At 27.1% G+C, this 19,750-nt stretch overlaps 1 protein-coding gene and 1 long non-coding RNA gene across 2 annotated transcripts; one reads left to right on the top strand and one right to left on the bottom strand.

Moving 5' to 3' along the window:
• Window positions 1-401: 401 nt before the first annotated feature.
• Window positions 402-5,914, bottom strand: LOC126895464 (uncharacterized). The gene is made up of 2 exons (XM_050667333.1): window positions 4,727-5,914; window positions 402-1,108 (listed from the first exon to the last, which is right to left on the bottom strand). Exons 1-2 carry the CDS (start codon window positions 4,881-4,883, stop codon window positions 537-539), a joined length of 729 nt encoding a protein of 242 aa, XP_050523290.1. The 5' UTR covers window positions 4,884-5,914; the 3' UTR covers window positions 402-536.
• A 909-nt stretch (window positions 5,915-6,823) lies between these two features.
• Window positions 6,824-19,343, top strand: LOC126895468 (uncharacterized). Its single transcript, XR_007701661.1, has 2 exons — window positions 6,824-7,119; window positions 19,236-19,343. It is a non-coding gene; the product is annotated as an uncharacterized LOC126895468 (long non-coding RNA).
• Window positions 19,344-19,750: the final 407 nt, after the last annotated feature.

Here is a 19,750-nt window from a genome sequence, read left to right as displayed (position 1 = left end):
TTGTTTTGGAATATATTTTTACGGTAAATTTGCAATTATAAATATTTTAACACATGGCCATCTCAAGATAAATATAAAATTTAATCGTTTTAGTCGGTAATTTATTATATAGAGCATTCTAAGTATTAAAAAATATCACATAATTAAAAAAAAATTATTCAATCAGGAAAAATAAATTTTTCATGCACTTGTATTTTAAAATTCAAGACGCCCTTACTTCAGAAAGAAGAATACCTAAAGCATAATATAAACATAAACAGAAATTTTATTAATAGAAATATATGATAAACAAAGCACAATTTATTAATTTGAATTACACAAAATAGTATGTAATAGTAACTTAGTCTTTTCATATCTATGTGCAGTTATTTTTGTTATGTTATCATAAAAGTACCAGATAATCATTTAATAAATATTTATTCATTTAACAATAAAGAAACATTAAGTAATATAACAATATTTTACGCAATAATGCAACAAGAAAATAATATGAATTCTTTTAATAGAGATAATTAGCTTTTTAGGAATACTAAACATCAACAATATTTTTTAGTAACAGCCGATTTTCGTTTTCTTTTAGTCGCCGTTTTTACTGGTTGTAATTCATTACACTTATCAACATTAGATTGATTAACTTCCGATAAAGTCTCTTCAGTTTTAATGGCAAGAACTTCAGGATAAGCCGTCTTAAGTAATAGTGTCTCGATGGCGATGCGAGCTTTTAACTTTTTTTCTGGCGAAAGTGCAGAGAAAGTAGGTAATAGACTAAGTAGAAAATGTTTATCGTCAGAAAAGTTTTCATCTTGATAAAGAGAAGACGAGCAGATTTCTACGCCATTATCTGTCGATCGCGCTACAGTAGAATTTGAATGTTTATCTTCGTCCACTCCTTCAGTCATTTCAACCTCGGGATAAATATTTTGGAATTGAATATCAGCTAAATATAATGAGTTTGAAACGGAATGTGATATTTGATCTTTAATAAACATCATACTTTGAAAATAAGGCCATTTAGATATGTCTTGACCATTTTCTAAGGATAAACATCGTTTGTATTCTTTGCGAAAATGATCTTTTAAATTCTTCCATTTTCCACGAGCAGTCTTTCCTAAAAAAATTAAACGTATCATTAAGAACTGTTATCATTTTCTTTCTGAACAAAATTTAGGATCTAGGAAAAAAGTCATCGAATCTTGAAAATCCTGAAAAACGCTGTATATTATCACTAATATAATTATAGTATTATAAGAATAATGACCAAACTTATGCTGAGTCCTTTTTTATTCACAATCTCTTAAAAATATGTCTAGATTTTATAAATAAATTAATAAATAATTATAAAAATACTTTGAAGAATTCAATAATATTTCTTTATTTCCACTTTTCAATATAGGGTCAAGTGGGGTAAATGGAAATGAAATTTACATGTTATACAACTTTTATTATATTCATGTAGTAATAATTTTTTTTAATTTTGGTTTAGATAAAAACTATTTAAATATATACAATATGTGTCCTACATTTCAATCAAACGTTAAAATAGTTGATTATTTTAAATGAAAAAAATAATATAAAATTGCATAAAAAATTTACATTTGCCCATACTTCTAGGGTAAATGAAAATAACTATTTCCAACAGCAAGTGTTATATTGAATAAACATAATGGGCAAATGAAATTGTTCTGTTACAGCTATCATTATATTATTTCATATATTCGATACCTACAAATTTCCATTTGTCCCAAATAGTATATTGTGTATGGGGTAAATGAAAATTAAAGTATAGTTGATAATGTTATAAGCCTGGGGCAAATGAAAATTTGTTTGAATTACATAAATTACAATTAAATTAGTCAAATAATTAGATAATCTTTATTATTTTAACATAATTTAGTACAGTTTAATGCTTACTTACTACTTCATAAACTTTCAAAATATATTAACAGTCTTTTCTTTTTTAATAATAGTGATAATAATACATTAATAACATAATAATAACATAAAAAATAACAATGTAAAGTAAAAATTATAAACAAAATAACAAACTTACATCATTTTTAGTTTTAAAATATATCACTTAAATTAATGTATGAATAAGTAGGTAACATAGTGCCTAAACTGATTATTTTTCATCGACATTTATGTATCCAGGAAATGTGTATATCGTTTTTCTGTTCTTCTTATGTTCAGTTGGTATTGGTAATATTGCAAGAATCATCTCTACTGTAATATCTGACAAGTCATTTTCAACAATATAAAAATCAGTTCCAATTTCATTATTTTTTTTTAATCCTCGGACTAAAATATCCCCATCATCTTCATCTACACGTTTAACTAAACATACATACTTAAAATGTTGTTTCTTAAGGTTCTCTCCAATAAAATCTATTAAAATAAATACTCCAGGTTTTATTTGAGACCAAATTGGTGTATTGTATAAAACTTCTTCAATACTTAAACCTAATGAATTGTCATTACAATCATCTTCTGATGAATGATAAACTACATCATTAATATTATCAATTGATTGTTCCAACACAATATTTTGTACATCTTTAATAGCTTTCTTATGTCTCCCAAGTTTACTAGGATATTTGATTAGCTTTTTCTTTGAGGTTGCTTCCTCCAATTATTTTAACACATTTTTATTTGTTAAAACTTCACCATACTTTGTTACTCTAAGACGAGGAACTCGGTCTTTTGTAACACAAATTGTATTGTTAGTTTTATATTGTATTAATTGAATTGAAAAAATAGATATTATATCTTTTGGGCTTACTGAGATATTATTACTTGATGTTGGAAAAATGTAGTCTATAAAAGTGTTTGACGTGAAGGTTCTAATGAAATTTGATTTTCTACAACTGTTAATATGTTTTTTTGATATAATTACGCATTCTGAAGTTGAAAAAAAAATGATAAAGATCATAATATTTCAAATTATATTTGTTATTAATATTTCCATTTACCCCAAAACCAAATTTCCATTTACCCCAATTGATTTTTATTTTGTATTTTACAAAAAAAATATAATTCCATAGAAAAAGTGATATTAAACTAGTTTTAGGGCCGTATAGTAAATAAGTAAATATGAAATGACAATTTAGTTCAAACTGTACTGTTCTACTTATATTTNAAAATAACAATTTAGTTCAAACTGTTCTACTTATATTTTTGATGAAGATGCCCTTCTCAAAAGCCGTTGAGAAGAAAATATAATCTAAAATAATCATAAACACTTTTTCGAGTGATAACAATTTATACATATCCTCTAATTTTTCATATTTTTATCATTGCACACTATTATACCTTATGTGTACTGTGGTTATAATGATACCGAATTCTATAATCACTAATAATTTATTTTAAATAATATTTTTTTCCTTTTGCCCCAATTTCCATTTACCCCACTTGACCCTAGTATACTTCATTATAAATTTTAAATTAATACCTTTTAATAAAAATAACTTCCATAGTTTTATTTATTATGCTTATATTATTTAATAAACCACTTTAATTAAAATATAATAAGTTTTTAAAATTTTCAAAAAATTATAAATGTACAGATTATAATTGAGATATTTAGAAAAATTATTGATTATATTATAGAAATGTAATTTTTATATGGAATCCTATATAAAACTTATTCCTACCAAAAAGTTATGAATAATTATGAGTTCAAAATGTTGTAAAATATAGTAAATGCCATACAATTTTGACGTTTCACAAAATTGAATTTCCTTTAATGACATACATATGTAATTTAAATAATTTAAAGAACTTTTATTTATTCTTATCACACCACGAGTTGTAAATTATTAGCAGAAAAATAATCAAGTTAGGACTTAAGTACGTATTATGACACAAAATGTTATCTGTTAAAATTTTTTTTTTTTACGATATCTAATAAAATAACTGAAGAATAATTACTGTTATATTGCACAGAATAAATGGTATGTTAAAATATAAAAATATACCGTAAATAATTTTATGTTTAATATAACACTCAATTAATCTGTATAATTATTTATTGATAAATTCTAGTTAATAATATGTTTTGATCTTTAAACAAATTTTTATTTCCTTGGAAACGCATTTATTTTGTATCTAGAGAATTTATTTTTGTGATAAATATGTATTTAATAAAAATAATATTTAATTAGTTTTGTTCGTTACATTAAAATGTGAACATAAAAATTATATTTAAGGAGATCACAATATCAAAAAAACGATTTTTCTACAAAAACGTTCACTGTCCTCGTAGCAGTTAACAGTGTAACTAAGAGTTGTGTACGGGAACGTGCGGCCGGTAGAGAAGTTGCGTTTCAAAATGTTGACACCACGTGGTGTTGGGGTAGCCGTCGCCGGAACGTGTGAACGTACCTTAAAACGCGTCGTCATTGCCGTCGCTAGCGTCTGGCGGCCGCCGCCAATGCCACCGGCGCCGTGCTAACCTTATTGCGATAGGACAAGGAAGGGGGAAAGATTATCATGGTCGGATGCGCGGGTTTGAGACAACAACAACAACGGTGTTCACAACGTGTGTAGCCACTGTTTGCAGGAGTAAGTAAAAGCGTATCAATAAAAATGAAACAATGATTAACGTCTATTTCAGTAACGTAACAGTCATCGAAGCAACTAAAGTAAAACATTGACCAGCGCACAATAGGCATAGTCCGTGTTAAATAGTTATTTTGTTAGGAAAATATTTGCATTGGTGCTTTACCGTTAATACTGAGCGTTCCGGCAACGTCTTCCCAATGATGGTCCAACACTGATCTATTGTGGTGTTGTGGGTGCTGTCTGTCCCATAATTCGGGACGACTACACACTTCTTCTATAAGGCGACCGGTGTCCAACAAATTTGATAGTCGGCCGTCCATGTGGTTGATGTTTCAAAGTAGAAATGAACGGTTTGTAGGGAAATTCAGATAAAATTTACTGAGGTTAGGTTAGTGCGAATACGTCATACACGTATGAGTTCTGAGTTTCACTGGACGTGTACCCGCTCCCGCTGCAAGCGGACGGTCGCCACCAGTTTGTCGATTCGGCGAGGCCGTCGCCACCACAGTCGTGCCAACGTTAATAGCGGCGACTCCGCTATCGGATTTAAACCAAATCGCTCCGCCGTCGCCTTCCATTAACCTGTGGTCAATATAATGTGATACTTCTCTTATCACGATCAGCAACTTAACGTAAACACACTTCAGTCGCCACCGGCACAATTACCTAATTGCAATATTGATCACAAATAAACAACAGCAATTCCATTACACAAGTTTGTGTTTTAAAATTATTATTTATATTTAAAATACTTAATATTTCAGACATATTTTTGAAAGCGTTTTCTCAAAAGCTGCACAAAAATATCGTAACTTACACTGAACACGATTACTTCATTTGATTTTACTCTTCCTGTTTACAAGATGATTACTTTAAAGAAAATCAGCCGAAAGCCTTGAACGTGCGTTTACTTGGGAAAGAAAAATTTCAACAAATAGTCGAATGAGATAAACATCATCCTCGTGTTTCACAGTAAAGATAAACAGCTGTAACTTCCTAAGAAGTTCGCCAAATTTATATTAAAAGCTGTTCACGATTTCACCTTTTAGGAAATCGTTATTGGGTTAGATCCGAACTGCATTAGTGGCGTACTTAAGGAAACACAGCTGCCGTCAATATTTAGTATTGCTAATGAAACATGGTTGCTTAAATATAAAATGAAGTAAAAAGTATTAGTGATGACTTTTCACGTATAATCTTGTAAATAATTAAATAAGCCAAGAGCACGCCACTGAAACCGAATATAAAACTTACTCATCAAAATTTACTTAATATTTTTGTTTTGATTTTGTGTCGAGGATGATGAAAATCGAACTCTGTAAATTTAATAATTATTATTCAAAGACAATTTTATCATAAAACACAGACCTTTAGTTCCATATTATAATACAACCGATATTTTCGACAGATTCAATAAAGAACATGTAGTGTAATTTATTTACTTTACTTATCTTTACTTACGCATATTTTTAATTAAGTTCGCGTTATGTTAAAAAAACTTAGTTCGACAGCATTTTAATACATCCATCGTAGTTACACTAAAAACAATATTTTTTTCATTTAATTTATATCCTCTCCAACACTTAATACACAAATATATTTTTAACTCGCCTTATGCATACAAACAGGTAAGTCACACTTGGGCGGTAATGGTCTATTTTGAATTTATGATCCCCTGGCGCCAAATGACATAAAATGGTGGCCTTTTTCCTCGAGAACTTGAGTGAACATTTACATAAAGGAACATTAAAACCTATAGAATACCCCGTAAAATAAACACATAAAATCGTACAGTTTACTTTAAAACTTAAATTGTTGAGATTTTTGCATTGTCATATAATATCAAAGAAAAATAAAACTAATCTGTAATAAATTAAACATAAGTGATACTTTAGTTAATGTCATAACAACAAAACTATTTGGTCTGAATTTTTATTATTACTACTCCTATCTGTATAAGATACACTTTTTGATAGCTACTAATACATTTTTATTGACAAAAACGTTTGACTGCAATTATAATTATAAAATTTTGTAATTAATACTAAAATCAACAATGGAAATTAAACTAATTTTTTTTTGACAAAACAAAAATGTATTAAAAGGAAAATGATAAAAAAAAAAAAAATACTTTTAAAAGTAATTATACCTTATTTAAATACCGGTAAAGATTTGAAATTAACTTCAGGATATACAGTAAATAATTTGTTTAATTAATTATACTTTAATAATAAAATACAGGTATTTTCAAATTATTTTATTTATGACTACAGTATTTTGCCGTTCAATACAGCTAATCAATTGTAGCATTCGTAAGTAGCAAGAAATCTCTTTATCATAAATTATTGCAGTCGATAAACTTTAAATTACAAAAATGATTTTGCCAATTAAACTAAAATAATATTACTCGAACGTCTGGTCATAAAACTCGTAAATTTTACCATACACTGTTTGTACATGTAAAATTCGTTCGCTTTAAAATACTTGGAATAATATAAATAATAATGCTGACAATATATTTAATTATGAATTTCAAAATCAAAAAAAAACTTGATAGTAAGTATAAGTAGCCAATAGATAACAATATACCATTTCTATATATATATAAGGGATAGAAAACGTTTTTATTTTTTTTTTAATTATATGTTATTCAATAAAATCATTAGTTTTAATTATTGTGGTATTATGTTAAGATATTGTAATATGTTAGGCATTTTTAAAACATAAAAGAATAATTCATGAATTTTATTTAATTTTTTATTAAATTGTGGGATTTGAAACAACTTTTTTGGTTTCGTTACGAAACGAAATGGAAATATTCAATTCTAGACATTATAATTGAAATAAAAAACTAATTTAACCAATTTTTTTTTTATATATGAATGATTTAAAACCACTTGGGAAATCTATTTATGTAAAAAAAAAATTCTATTATAATCAACATTCTTGGATTTATTTATTAACAATAGAATAATTTTTTTAAAAAATAACGTTTTTAATCGTTGTTATAGTAAAATATAACATTCATTTTTCATTTGTTTTTAATTAATACCCTTTTAATGGTAACTGCAAGTTAAAATTTAACATTTTATCAGGTAGTTCTACAGCATTTTTTTAGTTTATTGTTAATTTTTACACGATTCGACGATATTTGTGAATTGATTAATTCAAAGCGTTGAATAAAAATGTCTTCTCAGTTATTTGTCCTTATGCGTTAATTATTTTTCATTAATTAAGGCTATGATAAAATGGATATATGTAATAACATTTGATATTTTAAAAACACATTCATCATTATTTTTAGGAAAACAATATGCTTATAAGAGTTACACAAGTAAAATTATATTTATGGTACATACTTAAATAATTTCTCATTGTCTTGCGTAAAATAAAACTTTATTTGCTGAAAACGGTTTTTTTGCAATGAAGGTAAAAATTTACATCGTAACTAAAATCTCTAAGGAACTGATAACATTGTTAAATATCTTAGAATATTATTCTAATTAAGTAATAACCATTAAGAATAAAAAGGTGTGACGATATATTATTTATTTTTAAATATTTTAAAAATGTTATCATTTTTTTATGTTGTTTACTTTTGTTTTATGGATTTTTTGAGTTTTAATAGTTAATGTAACAAAGAATGTTCACTGTTGATGTATAACATTTTTACCGAACAAAAAAAACAAATTTAATTAATTTTCTATCTAGGTGATATTCACCTGTCCATTATTAGATATCTATTCACAATAAAAATTACATTTTTTTTATGCTAAACAATAATTATTAATATATTTACTTTATGAACAAACTGAATCATTGTTGTTCCGAGTTTAATCATGATATTAACAAAAGACGGTCAAGCTTGAAGGCACATCTGCTTCTTAATAAAAAAAACACTATTTAATGTAATGCCACAATAAATAAATAAAAAAAACCCGTAAAAATATTTTATTAGTATTCTTAATCTATTAAAATAAGAAAGTCTCATTTTTTTTTTTTTGATACGAGTCAGTCAAAGAAATAAATATTAAATATTTTCCAATTGTATTTTGCATTAAAAGTTTAATGAAATTGAAATGAACAGTGTATAAAGTAGTTGGTGATCATATTATGAAATAGCAACAGTATTTTATTTTGAAGGCTTGTACAGCTATAACTATGTTATATTATACTCAAGTCTTCATTAAATTAAATTAGCAAAATGTTCATAATTTCACGTAGATAGTGATAGTTCAAAAAGCGTATTCAGATATTAGTATTCATATAATTAGTACATCGTTTATGAGTATATATTTTTAAACTTTACTCGAGTGCAAACAAAAGTTCAATTAGAACTACAAGAAATAAGAACGCTGTTATATTCGCATATTGTGATAAATTTCTTCTACTTATACATGGCCATTACATTTTACAGTTTTTACTGTCTGACAAAGTTTACAAATTCGTGCACTTGTCTACTAAAAATGACGAAAACAATTAAAATAAAGTAATTAAGAAAAATAGCTCTATTAAGTTTTAGTACAACACCATCAAAGTAAATTACACTGTCTCGTTTAATTAAAAATAACTTTTATTATATTTTTTACTTAAGTAGCAGACAATGTTGGACGCAGTTTATTATTATACTTCATAGAATTTAAAAATAAATATAACTTAAAACATCTTCGATTATTCTAAAAAATTTAATTTTAAAATGATGAAAGCGTATGGTTTTGTTAAATTTTTTTTACATAAAAATGGCTTTTAGGCGATCTCGTTAAGACATTCGAAATATTAGCGTTCACTAATTCAATGATACTGTATAAATTTTTTAAGTTTAAAAGAAAAAATACGGTTATTAAAGTGTGTACAGTTAGACACTGTCAATTTTTTCAGATGATTTATTTATTAATGTTAATTATTTAAATATTTATTTCACTTGTTTGTAAAAACTTTTGAAAGTACAAACAAAGTAAGTTGCTGACTAATGCATTTAGAAATACTGTGTTATATTTCACAAAAAACAATTATTTATTATTTTAAAAACCTGATTAATAAAGTTCTATGAGTTATATAAAATAAAATAAACTAAAGATTCGTCAATCCCGTCGACGTTTTTAGAATAAACGCCATTATTCGGAATGAATAATAAATGATTGTTGTAACAGTATAAATTATAATTACTGCCGATTTTATTTATTCATTAATTTAATGATGAATATCTCGATATCAATAAAACAGCATCTTTCCGATTGTGTTCACGGGTCCCGTTGTTTTTTATACGACAAGGGAAACTCGTGTGAGATCGTTAAAAAACGGCACGTTCAATGATGTTCGAAGACAACCCAATCAATTAACATTTAAACGGCGTGGTCAATATTGAAATCAGCGTTCAATATTCGGGTCCCAAAACGTTAAACATCATTAAAATCACCGATCCAATTTCATTGTCTGCCTGTTGTCCGTTGTGATGTGTTTGACGGGCGGACAAGTTGCGATAAACGGTACACGCCGAGGCAATAAATGTAATTACTGTTTTGTCCGTTTAGAGTATCAGTGGCCCAAAATATGAAGCGTAATGGGTTTTAACGATGTCTCGAAATCACTTTGAGGTAAGAGACAACATCGATCATGGCAGTGAAATAGAACCGCGTGTGCGCTGCTGACACCGGAGCCGGCAGCGACGACTGGCCGGAGAGTTGCATGACGAATCGGTTGAGAGAAGAATACGTTTACAAACCGAGTTAAACGTCTTGGCTCCGGCCGCGTGATAACGAGCCGGTAGATGAGCCATTCTATCGCAATGATATTATGCGTGCCAGCGGTTCGTCAAGTGCTATCGGTAACAGCGCTTAACGACGTGTAAACCGATTCTTTAAAAAATCGTTACTTGATTACATCGACTTTATTATTATTATTATTCACCGTATAACGGCCCCACTAGGATCGATGTGATTTATCGATCGTCACAAACGGTACGCTGCGTACGGTCCGAGTCGTGTACGCCGCACAAATTATGACGTATTCCTTTTTAAGACCACTAGGCTCGACCAATTTATAACGTGTCAATTCATATTTACCGGATAAGGAGCTGCCCGAAGACAATCCCTGCGCGATGACCGATTTGTTAGGAATGCATCTGCCCGGCCGGTTTGTTCGGAACACTAGAAGCGTCCAATCGATCATTTCGATATGATACTTTTCCATTACAGATTGCACAATAAATATTATGTTTTAGTCTTTGCGGATATTGCACTTTGCCATTCAGCCCACGCACACCGAATATGATGTGCACACGTCTTACCCGAACGACAAACTAGAATTCTCTAAACCTTAAAATATTAATCATCCCAGAGTCATCCACGTGACTTAAAAATACAGACATTTATAAGTCGAAGATTTGAGTAATCGATAAACGTATTGAGCTTTCTACTGACGTCTATCAAACTTTTACGGATATTTTTACTTGAATAAATAAAGTGTCATGTTAAATAACGCATGGGAATTCAAAGTCATATCGACAACCATTTATAGTTTGCGCAGTAAAGATATTCTAACTTATAATTATTCATATAACAATTTCTACAATTTTTGAATAAAAAAAAAAAAAAACATTGTTTTGCTCTTAAAAATACCGGATTGGTTGCAACAAGTAGCTTGGCGTTGACTCCTTTACATTTAATACATTTATAGTTTAGAATGATTTTTGGTCACTTTAAACGAGTAAAATCATAATATAGATTCATTAAAAGAATCTTGGACGATAAAACGAATCCCATTAAGTTAAAAATCTTTGTTATATTGATTGTAAAAAAGATCCGTCGGCGATATCAACAGCTGAATTACAAGTCGTTTCGATTAATTAAATTTTTTCAAAGTTTATTTATACCTTGAAAAATAATTTATAGTTCGTCTTGTTAAGTCCATACTTAATATTTATACAAACAGTGGTGTGTGTGTGTGTTTTTGCTGTAGTTATGATGAACACTTTTTACCGTATAAATTACGGGACTAAGAGTTTCAATATTATTACTAAGTGTATGTATTATTGATGCGTTTACGATTTTTAAAAAACAAGTTCGAACAGTACACTGGATTATCTTTTAAATTTTTCACCGTGCGGTATGTACTGTGGTAAATTTCATATCATCTCAGATACAGATATTTCACTTGTATGAATTACTCCATTCGATTGACAAATAATTCGAATACTAGCTGTGTCATGTATGTAGAATTCTTGAAAAACTTGCCCTCAGTCGTTTAAAAAGGATTGATTGTCAGGGTAATGGACTTTTCGGCGTATAAAGCAGTTGTAACGACTTAGGATTCACAATAATTATAGTAAACGGAAATTTACTAAACCGAGTGAGTAATATGCAGAACGCAGCGAGGAAAACTATTTATCACCGTACGGACTTTGCTTCCAACGCGACGAGGGACTAACCTCGGCCCAATAAACAGAATCAGTGGTCGTAGCAGTGACGTATGTATTTTACGACGGCAATAGAATTTTAGCTTTGCCGGTAATTAATTTCAATTTATTACTTGTACAGAACTAAACTTAGCCAAACAACTCGGAACCTCCGTCATCAACACTCGCATATTGTTCACATTGCATTCTGATATGTGTTTTAACTACAATCGTCGTGATCGGCAACACATGATTTCTAAAGATTTCCAATACTGTTTCGTTTTAAACGCGAAAAGACTGTTGAAATCATAAATACTCAGCAGTGATTGTTATACCAGATGTTAGAATGCGTTTTATTGAGTTAAAACAACCTTTTAAAAGATTGAGAACATTTTATGACAAATTAACTCGAATTGAATAAGAATTATTAAATATTTATACGAATAGAATATTCCTGCACTACCAAATATCTTTTATTTTATCAGATACGCCTTTGGTTTCTTTACCATTAGTTTGAATATACATTATTTATATTTTAGCCCAATAAAAAACACTTTTCAAGATATTAAGCATTCGCATATTGAAAAAATATCTTAAATTTCGGATACATAATCGATTTTTTTTATTGCGTACTGCACGTGTAACCCTTTTAAACTAAATCAGAAGTTTTAACCTATTGCTTCTGATGAATTTTGTACATATAAAAAATAAACTCTTAATAATAATAAAACATTACTATAAAATAGATTGAAGTTAAACGGCACAAGTATTGATTTGTTAGTTTAGAGTATTTTTAACACTCTACTCGTAAATGATTTCAATTTGAGTATAGAATAAGTAAATAAAATATATATATATATATATATATATATATTTAATAAGCTTTATAAAATAGTCTCGAATTTGGTAAAAAAAAAAAAAGAAATATTAATTTGAATAAAATTACAGTTATAAAAATAAATATATTCGTGGGATAGAGGTTTATGGCCTTGAGTGGGATCGCGAAAAATTCAATTTAAAATATTCTAGTTAGTTTAAATATAGTTTAAAATATGCAAAAATAATGATTTTTTATTTATGAAAAATCCTGAGCTTTGCTCGATTTAAAAGAAAATCGTTAATAATAACACTTTTCATGAATTAATTACTATGAAAATATTGACATTTCTATGGTAAAAATACTGTGTGAATGGTCTATTGTAAATATTTCATCTCTATTTATGTCATTTACGTTCATTGCACTAGCATATTTTACATGTATATGCATAACTTGTGCGGGTTAAAAGCCAACACATGGTCACTTAGCAATTACATACTTCATCGAATTCCAAAGCTTAGAAATTAAGAAAATTTAAATAATAAAGTCTGCCAATTATCGACATTAACCAAAAACACTTGGGTTTATTTTCAAATACATATGAAATAAATCAAATATAAACGTGTAAATAAATAGTGATATTTTCAAAGGTTTCGCATTTTCTTCCAAAAACATATAAACATAAATATGTTTTTTTCGTCGTGTGAGGTCTTGAAACGATTTTTATTTATACATGGTAATACATTTGTGATACAACTTGGTTTACAGGGCATTCTTACGCCTACTCTTATTCGTATATTTATCTATAAAATTAGCTGAAATTATATTTTAACTGCTCATTATGTATCCATATTATGGTTTCAAATCAATACATTAGTGTCAACATTAAAATAGTGTTACTTAATGTACAATATTATTTAAATATAATCAAAACTGATTTATCGAATAATCGTTCAATTAAGGTAAACATTTGTGAAAAGTAAATGAATAGAAAAAGTGTAAGTTCTTCTGAGAAATGGATGTTAGCTCATTTGACCGAAGCGATGGAAAATAAACATAATTATTTGGTTCAAAAGTTTTAAACGGTTAAATTGTAATTATAAGTAAATAACATTAAAACTATTTACCAACTTTCGAGAAGATTACCATAAACGTTTTTATTAAATTGCAGCACAGCAATTATTTATTATAAACAATGACTCACTTTCTGGGCTTTTTATTTTTTTAAGGTGTTTTACAATTCAAACTCAGTTTTAATTAGCATGCAATGTTGGTATTTAATGATCTCCTTATTAAAGCAGAGTCTTATGACGTTAAATAATATGTACAGTATATTTTAACTTCCACGCAAATTGTAATTTTATTTAAATAATTTCTATAAGTAATGATCGAATGAAATGAAAACAGCTGATAGATTTCTGTAATTTATTGTGTGAATGCCCGACAATGGCGATAATTAGTATCCGAGTTATATATAATACTATTAATTTTATTTATTTAATGTTATTTTCTTTAAGTATACTATTGTAAAATAATAACTGTGTAGAGTTGTTTAAGCGCCATAAACTTCATATAATCAATGTTATATTTTGGCAATATCAATATCCGTTAATTTTTATTGATGCTATAAAAACTTTTACTTAAAGTTTCATTTGTTAACATTATTGCCAACTCAAGGCCTATATTTTGAATTTTTGTCATATAAATGTATCTCTAATTTTGAAGTATCACTTGAAATTATAGAATATAAAAATATATATTATTTATTAAGTACTATCAATGAGTATAGTCGGTGTAGGTTTTATTTGTATCTTACAAGTAGAAAAGTAAAAGTGCCACTTTAAAATACGTGTAAGCTAATTTATTACGTTCCAATAATTTTTCGAGTATTTTACACTTAATTAGTAATAATAATTGGTACTTAAAATACCAATTATTAACCATAAAGTAAAAGATTAAAAAAAATAACTTATATAATTTTTGCATACTATTTAAGTATTTCAGAGTTTTTAGAATTAAGTAAATATACTTTTTAAAAATGTTGTGCTACAAGGTTTTAATTAATTTGAAATTATTTTATTTTGAATAAAACGTCGTCACTATTTCATAGTAAAACATAAATACATTTAAATAATATATATATTATTTTAAAATTAAAAAGGTCTGCCGATGTCTTTAAAATGGAAATATTTTATTCGGATAATCTCATGATCTATAATTAAACTAACGGTTTGCCAAAACTAAAATGTATCGTTTTTGATGAACAGGTTCTTACGGAAATAAAAATTAAAACCAATTTGCATGTTTGAAGTAAAGCCAATTTCATTAAAAGTAGATATCAGTTTATTTATTATGATACAATCGTTAATTACTTATAGGTACGTCTATATTTTAAACTAGAATACTCTAAGAGTGCACTCGATTCGTCTATAGTCGCATTAGTAGCCCGAGGGAAGTTATTAAATGTTTCAACGGAATTGTTTATGTAGTTTGTGGCGAACATACACAACGGATACTAACAATTTTTAATGGTGTGTAATTAGTGGTAGGTTGTTCACTCGAGCAACCGCAGCAATGGTTCAATGTCACAACTACCAGCTCGTTTATTATATTCAATTCTTATTTCTTGTATATACACAACAGTTTTATTTTCCTGACACGTCACCTCTGGCAAAAGAAATAAAAAAACTACTTAGCGGAACAGATAAGATGTATCATAAAATACCTTCTGTACGATTGGTAACTGCTTTAATTTACAATGATTTAATTTACTTCTGCGTTTAAAAAAATCTATAATGGTTTTAAGCGTTATTGTAATAGTTTCAATGGCAATTTAAAGAACAAAATGTAAAATGCCTAGTATTTTTAAGTACAGAGTGGTCAATAAATCAGCAACACTAGTTTTTTTAAATTATAATACCAAATAAATAACAGCCAATTAGAGGTAAATGAATAATAGTTTTTTTGTTCGTTACAAATAAAAAAAAGACATTAATAAAAATGATACTAGTGTAATACGTAAAAATTATTGTAGCGAATAAAGAGTTTCTATAGTTCTGGTTGAGTTTAAATGAAACAAAAATAAAATTGCATGTGGACACGATAATAAATGAAAAGAGAAAAAAATGTTCGGCGCTAAATCAAATACGTTAAATTTGCTAGAAACGAGACTTTACCATTTTTAAAGATTACTTTTTTCCTTTGGTTTTCTATTCGATAATAAAGATTTATTGAAGTTGCCTCATTTTGCTCAGCAGAGTTGTTTTTTTTTTTAATTCTATTTTTTTTTTTTTGTATGGCTATTATGAGTGCATTTCCAAGTTTGTTTTCCGCTTTGAAATAACACCACTCGATTATTATTGTTCATTAAGAAAAAAACGTTTTAATAAAAAAGAAGAAATATATATATATATATATATATATAACTATATATATATATAAGCAATCTTGATCAAAGCTTCTAAACGATTGTGAAATTTGCCCAATGTCATTTCAGTTTTGTCTAACAAAGAAAATAGGGATTCGCAATTCCATAAAGCGCGTCCCTATTTTTCTTCGTTTTTTATTTCCAATATTATTCTCATGTCGACATTGTTCTTTGTGTACACAAAAGGCAATATTTTTTCACCCTTCATCATATATGAATATTAAAATAGCATGAGCTCAAAACATCTGATCTTTTTTTTTTTCTAAAAATGACAAAACACTAAAAAGATTTTATGTATGATTTAAAATAAATATACCTTTTATATATTAAAATAAATTTTAACGCAACATGGATATACTTTGAAATTATCTAACTAATATAGAAAGCTCTTAGTATAGAATCCAATAATTTATTATATTTTTATATAATTAATTAATTTATATATATATTTATTTTACTATATTTTATATATTATACTCCGCGAATACTTCAGCGCATAATAATTATAATTTATTTTACAGCGACAACAACATTTTTTCATGTAATATTTATCTCGAGTTAAGTTTGGCTATATAAAAAAATAATTTAGTGTTATCATGATAATGAAAAGGTTAGGATGACTAAACTAGACGTGGGTTATAAATTGTAGGTCTTTTTTAGTCTTTTAGCTTTTTATATTATAAAATATAGCAACAATAATAATCCATTTATCCCCGTAACATCAGTGTTTAATATATTATATTATTTTATGTCACTGAATAAACATTTAATATATTTTTTCTTAAAATATAGCTTATGAAGCTTATCACAGTTATTTTCCGAGACAGTATAATAAACATACTTGCTATTATTTTTTTGAATTTACTATAATACTCAATCAAGATTTTACTAAAGGATTTTTTCGTTATATATAATAGTAGCATCAAAAAAATGTAATAATATACTAAGTATTAAATACAAAAAATTACAAACGAACTTTTGTTCGTTTTAAGGACAATAAATTAGTAAAACAATTAAACTGTTTTGATATTTGAAAATAGTGAAATAACCTCTCGATGTGTTTTGTGTAAATTTAATTTCCAGTCTGATAACAATACAATATTCTAAAAATATTGTTGCGATTTTGTCTAATTAAATAATTATTAGAAAATTAAGTTGAAAACGTTTTCATTTTATTACAATAAAGCTAAAACATAAAGTATATTAGGTCATAAGAAACTATTTAAAAAATAATTTTTATATATGGATACCTTAACAATAAATCAAGTAGCCTGAATTTATCGAGACTGAGAAAGTTTTAAAGAGATCACATTGTTTTACAACTTTCTTGCTATAACACTAGACTAACAAAAAATAAAATAACAAACATGTTGGATATGAGTAAATTGTTCTTTTGACTATAACACACAATTCAAGTTTGTAAAAAAAAATATCTACATCTATTGTTTTTGCTATTGATATATTTTCTTTGTGCGTATGTTATCTCCATTTCCAAGCATTATTTTAGTGTTACACTTTCAACATGAAAGTAGTACATACTAAACACAATATATGTTTAGATAGATTTTGTAACAATTCAATATTTAAAGAATAATAAACAATAAAAGTTAATTTTATCTGATTACATAAAAAATACTTAATTCGTTTATATCACGTGATTTTATAAAAAAATTATATTTTATTTAACGGCTAATGTATGTATATTAATAAATGGTTATCATTACAAAAACTATTGTAAATTATTTCGACGATTTCTTTAACTCACGATTAAATCTGTGACAGATAAAGGGATTACAGTATCTCTGGATAATTTCTTACTCATAAAATGTAGTCATCCGTAACTGAGATTCCTTGCTAACGACAGTTCAAACTTACTACCATCACTTACCTACTTATCTACTCAGACAAACAATCCCTCGTAGACATTGCATGTCATTATTTCACGAAACTTTAATAGCAGTGTACTTTATTAGTTTGCATATTGTACAATATTTTCCAATTACTATTTGAACTATTAATAGTAAACTATTTGAAGTTCTATAATCATTAATTTAATTCGAATTGGTGTTCTACGGTAATTACTTGCTGTTTCTTAAGCACACAATCCATTTGATTTCCACAGTATTACTTGAAAGGAGTGAGATAATATAAGTTATATTCGAAATGATATTGGAAATTAAAAAAAATGACTATAAAATGTATGTATATTTTATTTTAATAATGAATTCATACAACAATGGTTTACTCAGAATCATAAAATGTATAATTAATACGAAATTATTTATTATAATAAATTTTGATACAAACAATTGTAAAGTAAACATTATACAGTTTCAGAATAAGATCCGAAAAAATCAACATACAAAATGGGTGGCTTTAAAAAAAATTAAAAGTAATAATATGTTAAGCAATCAATCAGATGATTACCGTTACTCAGAAATCCAGTGACTAGCTGCTGTCGTCATGTGGCTGATACATAATTACACGTCAAAATTCAATTTGCTTGTTCATTTCTGTACATTTATTTCAAACCCTTCTCCCTTACGTTATCGTTGAGACATCCGACGTCAGGCGATTGTAGTTTTGAAAAATCGTTTTTTTTTTTCATTCTTCCATTTTGTGTACACCATAAATATTTCGTCCCCTTATTCTTCGTCAAATTAACTCCTACACCGGAATAAAGATATCCTGTTTAATTTACATTATTACTACCACAGTTCTTCCGCTTTTCGTAATTATGATTGACCAAACATTTTGATGGATTATCATATAGCAAAAACAAATAGCTTATTGTCAGTTGGTAATTTTTTTATTTTCATCGTCGACTTATTAAAATATTAGAAGAGAAGAAATAAAAATGCATAATAACAAGTCATATAATTGTAACAATTTTTTTTAAACTAAAGAACATTGAAATTCATAATTAAAACTATTTTATTAAGTCTGAGATATTCTTTTATTTTTATATGATCCACCCTATAAAAATACTAATTTGAAAAACTTCAATTTTTGTTTATATTTTTTTTATTTCATAGCGTTCATTGTAATTGTACAAACGGCTAGCATAGCTAACTTCTACTACATTTAGTAAAACTCCAAACCATCACCTACTGCGTGTCTTTATTCTAAAGAAGATATGAATTTTCTTTGAACAAGAGCAATTTTAACAAACCAGCAAATGTAAATAATATGCATCGGTCGTTCCGGAATCTACTCGGAATTTCTAGTCACGCTTGTCGTGGAAGCAGATGGTCGAAACAAGTATAAAAAAGAGAAAAAACAATTATAAAAGCCAAGATGTTTTTTTTAATTAGAAAATTAAAATAATATTGAATCTATGCAGTTCAATATTAGAAAATATGGACTGAAAATATTTAATCTAATAAAAAATGTATAACTGTGTAAAATATAGTTGTAATATATTTTTAAACTCAATATTACATAACTGTTGAAATTAAATATTTCAAATCATTTGTTACGTTCTTAATTATAGTTTTTTTGCATTTAAGTATTTCATGGTAATAAAATTTTACAAGAATATTAGTTATAG

The sequence above is a fragment of the Daktulosphaira vitifoliae genome, unplaced genomic scaffold (genome assembly GCF_025091365.1).
Source record: "Daktulosphaira vitifoliae isolate Bord-2020 unplaced genomic scaffold, ASM2509136v1 Scaffold_1, whole genome shotgun sequence".
Classification (NCBI taxonomy): domain Eukaryota; kingdom Metazoa; phylum Arthropoda; class Insecta; order Hemiptera; family Phylloxeridae; genus Daktulosphaira; species Daktulosphaira vitifoliae.
The sequence above is the reverse complement of the archived record's forward strand: the minus strand, read 5'-3'. Positions and strand labels throughout refer to the sequence as shown.

Coding starts and splice junctions, on each gene's coding strand:
- LOC126895464 (XM_050667333.1), bottom strand. CDS start 4,883: ATGGACGGCCGACTATCAAATTTGTTGGACACCGGTCGCCTTATAGAA. Junction 1,109..4,726: donor CGGAACGCTCAGTATTAACG/GTAAAGCACCAA, acceptor TAATTTTTTTAG/GAAAGACTGCTCGTGGAAAA.